The sequence below is a fragment of the Berghia stephanieae genome, chromosome 13 (assembly GCF_034508935.2).
Source record: "Berghia stephanieae isolate SIO BIC M18660-M18661 chromosome 13, UCSD_Bste_1.3, whole genome shotgun sequence".
Classification (NCBI taxonomy): domain Eukaryota; kingdom Metazoa; phylum Mollusca; class Gastropoda; order Nudibranchia; family Aeolidiidae; genus Berghia; species Berghia stephanieae.
The window spans coordinates 966,794-973,664 of NC_088372.1; the positions used below are offsets into that span (position 1 = coordinate 966,794).

The window sequence follows — 6,871 nt, forward strand, 5'->3', positions numbered from 1 at the left end:
CATAAAGTAATTTACTAGTTTCTCCCGAACTTGCATGCCAGATTTAGTTGACCTTTGCCTTTGAGTTTGAATATTTTGATAAGTCAAATCGTCTCGGAAACGAATCTTCACTTAGTGTGGGTGTTTCGGAGGTGTCCAAAATAAGCCTGTGAGGTTCGTTAATAATTACAAAATTGTGTAGGACAGTGATGGCCTTTACAAATTTGTTGCTGCCGTCGGTTTGCTCGTCTATTTGACGAAAAAGTATCCTCCACATTTGTGCTAATCGTCCAAAAGAACACTCAACGCTGTTTTCTTGCGCGGGACAATCTGTAGTTAAACATTTCTTTTTCAGTCGAAAGCTGGCGGTGAGGGAAAGGTTTTCATTATTGTTTTCTCGAAGAGGAAATGCTTCATCTGCAACAAACATGTAAGGGAGCTCAATATCAGTGCCTGGTATACATCTTCCTTGGGGAATAGATAAACGTGTTAGATAGAAGCTTTTTGCCCAGAGATGAACGACTGAAAACTCCGCCATCACTGTTACTTCCGCAAGAGCCTACATCTACCACAACAAATTTTCCATTAGCATCTGTAACTGCAAGGAGGACACAAAAAAAATGTTTATAGTTGAAATATTTTGAGCCAGACCTTTCGGTTTTTTAATCCGAATGTTTCCGTCTACTGCTCCCAAGCACAAGGGGAATTGAAATCTTGTAAAAAATTCAGATGCAATTTTCAACCAATGTTCTTCGTCGGTTTTGGCATCACTTGCGGTTGTAGGGTATTCCAAATGACTACACATGTTTCCCTTGTAATATTCTTTACTGTTGAGAGGCCAGCCCGGAAATGAAAGGATTGAGATTGATGGGTATCTTCTGATGCGAGGTACCTGAAAATGAAACATGAGGAGGTAGTTAATGTCCAAAATAACTGTATAATAACCTTTTGATAGTTATAAATATTAAAATGTATGTTGTATTTTTTCTTACAGGTAATAATGCAAGAAAGAAGTGGACAACACTCAGAGATTACTTTTATAAGACAAATAAACAGTTAAAAACAATTAAGTCAGGAGCTGCATGCAGAAAAGCGGAGAAAGTGGTATCTTTACGACTCCATGAAATTTTTGCTGCCTCATATTAGTGATAGAAAAACATACATCAAATCTATCAGATGTGTCTGATATTGAAGATGATGCAAGCTCTCAAATATCAGAAGCTAGCTCTCAATCTTTACACCCAGTGCCTTCTCAATCGTCCCCGCCCACTGAAATTTATCCGCCACAATCTCACTTTCACCTTCTCCAAGCACTTCTGGTGTTAGTGAAGGGAATCCAACTACTTCAACTACATGTACTACTACAACTTCGAGAAGTAGTAGAAAGCGGGCACCGTATCCTCAGCAGCGAGTATATAGCGCTTCCCTGGATGGCAAAATCCTTGACGCCATAATGACATTAAATCCAACTGAACAGAAAAAGGATGACTGTGATTTATTCTTACAAAGCCTTGCACCCCAGTTACGGTCATTGAATCCGTTGGCAAGGTACAAGTGTCAGGCTGAAATGCAGATGCTAATTTTACGCGCTATTTGGATCAGAACCAGACTCCAAATACTACTACTCCTCCAGCCGCCATAGGACAACATCAGCAGCCAGGACAACATCAGCAGTCAGGACAACATCAGCAGCCTGTGCAACAACTACAACCGTACAACACCTTTCCATACGAACAATATCACACTTACAGTCCGTGATCTTTCTCTTTTATAAGTCATGTTTTAGTTCTATTATTCATTTTTTTAAAACTTCATGCACATTTCAAACACAAATGTTTATTGAATTTAGAATGCGGTATTGCATTATATTAGTGTTGAATTTTTGTATTCTCATTTTATATCAAATAAAGTTCAAACGTTCTATGTTAATAATTAATAGCCAGGCAATTTGTGGTCAATTTACTTACCGTAATGTGATAACAAGGCGTTCCCTAGCTGACAGTGGCCTCCGAAAATTTGTCGTCCTTTTCTCAATGTGGGTGGGGTCCAATAATTTCTAGAAGGGTTTTAAAAGTGTCTGGTTTCATTCGTATGTATGCCTGGCACTTTTCTTCATCACTTAGAATTTGCTGCATAAGATGATGATACTCGCCAAATGTTTCCCTCAGTTGGAATATAGGATGAACCCAATAGCGCATTCTACGTCTTCTTTTAAACTACATAAGTAAAAGAAGCTGCAACTTCAATGTCTCCATTGCGTTATGTGTAACAACAATGTCAGGGTGTGGTGTGTCATCTGTAGACGATATCGGGATGTACACGAAATGGTTGTAAAACGTTTAACAGTCAGTTTGCTTCCGTCTCGTGTGCGTCTCGATACCGATATCGCAAGGTACACGAGCTGATGCATTATACCACTGTGCCTGAACATATCATGCGTCATTAGGAAGGAAGTCACGTTACGAATGTTGAAGCGTATTGTTTCATTTTTTATTTGTAAACCATGGTTTGAGTACGTTGAAACTCTGAACATGAGTAAAATATTCTGCTTGGACCAATAGTATATATAGACAGAATGAAGTTGACGTAACTCGGGTCTTTGTTATTGTTTTTGCCATCCGCGTGTATGAGTAATCCTCACTAAACCGTATTAATCAGATTATAAACGTTCATGGTTACACACAGTTTTGTGTGTTGGTCCGTTATACTTCCGGACGACAATGTTATGAACTTCTTGGCCAAATATAGACAGAATGAAGTTGACGTCACTCAGGTCTTTGTTATTGTTTTTTCCCATCCGCGTTTATGAGTAATTCCCACTAAACCGTATTAACCTGACTATAAACGTTCATGTGACACATGTGTTGGTCCGTTATATTTCCGGATGGCAATGTTGTGAGCTTCTTAGCCAAGTACATACTATCTATAGATAGATTGAAATTGACGTTACGCATGTCTTTGTTATTGTTTTTGCCATATGCGTATGTCTCACGTTGACGTTACGCGTGTCTTTGTTATTGTTTTTGCCATATGCGTATGTCTCACATTGACGTTACGCGTGTCTTTGTTATTGTTTTTGCCATATGCGTATGTCTCACGAAACGATATTAACCAGACTATAAACGTTCAAGGTTACACATAGTTTTGTGTGTTGATTCGCTATACTTCCGAAAGGCAATGTTGTGAGCTTCTTAGCCAAGCGCATACTATCTATATCTAATATTCAAAATGTGACCCTTGGCCTCAAAACGGTATTAAGTCGGGTTGGTAAAGATGTAGAAAATTGAATTTATAGCCAGAAATATCAGACTTGTGTTGAGTTTGTATGTTTTATTGAGGAGAATGGATACCATATTTTAGGGTGCGAATGCCAACAATTTATATTTTTGACCAGTTTGACATTAAATTTATCTTTTAAGCATCTGGTTCGTTCCGACATAATACCGTTTTGAGACGATGGGTCACAAATAGAAAACAAAAAAAAGGTTGTCATTCACACCGATCCAAGATGTCTAGTGGTTTGACACTCGCTTTCGGATCGGAAGGTCCTGGGTTCGAGACTCACGCTCGGCGCATAGTTGAGTCCTTGGAAAAGGCTCTTTAATCACCTTCTCGCACCGTACTCAGGTGTAAAATGAGTACCTGGCCGTTAACAGTCTTGTTTTTGTCCGAAAAATTGTAATATCGCCTAACAGGCGGCATGTCCCATCCTACATGTTAAATGTTGTTGTTGACCAGGGACCCCTTGTAAAGCGCTTTGAGCACATTTAGTGGATATTGCGCTATATAAAAGCTTAATTTTGAAAAAAAAAATATTTATATAGGGGGAGGGGATAGAGCAATATCGAAGTTTGCAGTTTTAGATTATATCTTTGCGACCTTACCAAAACATATCTGGCAATCTAACCCTTATCTTGAGATTGATTGTGCAGAGAGTTTTCAACAGCCCAATGGAGTTGTCACGATATTATGGTGTACACGTTACTTTGAAATCCCAACTTCAACAAAAACAAAACTCGAATCCACTGAAGCATGGATTGATATCAAAGAAATAGTGCAAAGAATTTAAGCCATGAAAATGAGGGGCGTCGGTTGTTTTATTACAATATGGGGGATAATAAATGCCTGGGCAAAGACGTAGCGTCAACATTTTCAAATTTTCGATTTATACATGAATCAACTTGCTTTGGAGTAAGATTTACTCCTCCAGATATATATATATATATATATATATATTAATATATATATATATATATATATATAATATATATATAGAATGCAAATTGTCACTCACATTTTTTGTGGCCGAGACGATTCGTTTCTGTATATGTACATACATATAAAGTATATAATATATATATATATATATATATATATATATATATATATATATAAAATATATATATATATTCGTGCGGCTATGTGGTCTTGTGGTATGACACTCGCGGTCGGATCGGAAGGTCCTGGATTCGAGCCTCGCTCGGCACATAGTTGAGTCCTTGGAAAAGGCTCTTTACTCACATTCTCTCACCGTACTCAGGTGTAAGATGAGTACCCGGCCGTTAATAGCGTTGTCTCTCTCCGAAAAAAATTGTAATATCGCCTAACAGGCGTCACTTCACGTCTTACATGTTAAGTGTTGCTGTTGGCCAGAAACAGGTAAAGCGCTTTGAGCACATTTAGTGGATATTGCACTATATAAGAGCTCAATTATTTTTTTTAATACACAAAAATATTAATTAATTATTTAGCAATGACTATGACATTTTAAAAATATTTTGTGGGGAAATGCTACGTTTAAATCCAAGCCCTATCTCCACTGAGTAAAAATCGATTTGAATTTTAAAAATCCATTCATAAATAAAAAAGTTATGCAGTTTCAAATGTGTCATTTATTTGGATGACTTTCAAAGAGAAAAACAAATACAGAAAATATGGGACGCTTTTCCAGCGTTTTATATGGTTTGTGGCTGTATCTCGCTTAATACCTGGAATATGATATTGAAACTGAACTTCGAAATTATGGGGCAAATTTCTCAGAAAATATGATGATAACATCAGAAGAGCTCTAACTTGTACTGTTTTAGAGCTGTATGGCTAGGGGCAACAGTAATTTTGTTTTAAAATATACATAATATTGATCATTTGGAACAATTCCGAAGTGTTATATTTTGTTAACAGCCCATCCAAATGACGTGAAAAATGCCTGCTAAATTATTATCAATCAAAGTAGTCCGTGAGACCATGTCTTTATGTTATTTCTGAGAAAGGGAGAGAGAGAGAGATAGAGAGAGAGAGAGAGAGAGAGAGAGAGAGAGAGAGAGAGAGAGCGTGTGTGTGTGTGTGTGTGTACGTGTGTGTGTTTATTGACTGTGAGGAAAAGAGAAATTTCAGAGGGGTCAAAGATTGTTAAGACAAAATACAATAGCGACAAGCTTTGCACCCCTATGACGTCACAAACTTAAAAAATACCAAAAGATTAAATAGACCTTGACGGCCGAGGTGCCAGATGGCCACGCGTATGGCCAAAGATACAATTACATTTCTTTTATTAAATTTTATTTATTTATTTTTGTCTCAGTGACTTTTATCCTAGTCTATTCAATTTTAAGTTTTGTCAAATTCCATTTTGCTTTTAAGGGGGTCAGTCACAGTAGCGAAAACCATGCGAGTATCTATTTAGTCACTTTTTAAATCGAATTTGGTCAGGTGGAAGTTGGACATCTGGCAACCGTCCCTCGCAGACCGTCACATGCGTGTCAAGCGATGGGGCGGGAAAATGGCTGTCTCCTCTTCTCACCCATTGAAGCGTAAATTGGGTTGATGTTTTGTGATAATAAAATAATAATAATAATAATAATAATAATAATAATAATAATAATAATAATAATAATAATAATAATAATAATAATAATAATAATAATAATAATAATAATAATAATAATAATAATAATAATAATAATAATCTTTATTGTTCAAATTAAAGGCAATTCATGTGAGGTAAACAATGCTCAGTTTGGTTCATGGTATGAACATCAACACATTTACAAGTACAAGTACAGACACAGCCATACACGAATATACACGCTTGCACATTGTTTCTACACATGTCTACAAAATAAATGAGCGTACACAACATACAGTGGCGTGGGGCTATTGGATCGAATGGTGCCAGGCACCGCACCAATCTTTTAAAAATCATTAACAGCATAATTTAACTAAAATAAAACTGAGAAATTATAACTCCACTGTCTTTCGCCAACTCGCCAACAACATACTGCCTTTTTAGTCTCCGCTCTATTCAAGATTCCGATTCACGCACTGCGCCGACTCGTGTGTTGGTGACATCACTGCGCGAATTGGTGACTGAATCAAACACCGTGGTGCAAAGCAATCCAAAGCTCCAGTTAATGCTCTATCCATTAGTATCGCTACAGCTGATTGAGCGAGAAACTGGGTCGAATTATACTATCCTCAAATAGCGGAAAATCCCTCGACTTGCGCCAGGATCTGAGAGCTCCACCGTTGGACTGGGGGGATGCCAGAGAGATTGTATAGCTAACGCTTCGAGAGCTCTCTCTAGCCAAAAAGCCCGTATCTGGGTCAACAGCTGATCGTGGAAATAAGCGCGTACAACAATGAGCTAAGATGGCGCCGAGACCGACAACACATAACAAATGCCAGTGGTGTTCCAGTATCAATTGTTCAAATTCTCGACACAAGAGACCAGATTTAGGTTTCTTCCGTTTCCCAAAGGATCTTGAAAGGTGAGAAAATTAAACTTTAATCTATTAACCTTAACAAATAGCTATATTTCTATATTAACACGTCGAGATTGTGTTACAAGAGAAAATGAACATTAGATTTCTGATCCAGTTCTAATCTACTACAC

At 37.5% G+C, this 6,871-nt stretch overlaps 1 protein-coding gene across 2 annotated transcripts in view; it reads left to right on the top strand.

Moving 5' to 3' along the window:
- Positions 1-6,371: 6,371 nt before the first annotated feature.
- LOC144959080 (52 kDa repressor of the inhibitor of the protein kinase-like) overlaps positions 6,372-6,871 on the top strand; it is a 1,629-nt gene continuing 1,129 nt past the window's right edge. For both annotated transcript variants that reach the window (XM_078891457.1, XM_078891458.1), the window contains exon 1: positions 6,372-6,746. Coding sequence is in view for 1 of the 2 variants with exons in the window: in XM_078891458.1 (XP_078747584.1) it covers positions 6,628-6,746 (119 nt within the window). In the remaining variant the exon portion in view is untranslated. The remainder of the gene's footprint in view (positions 6,747-6,871) is intronic.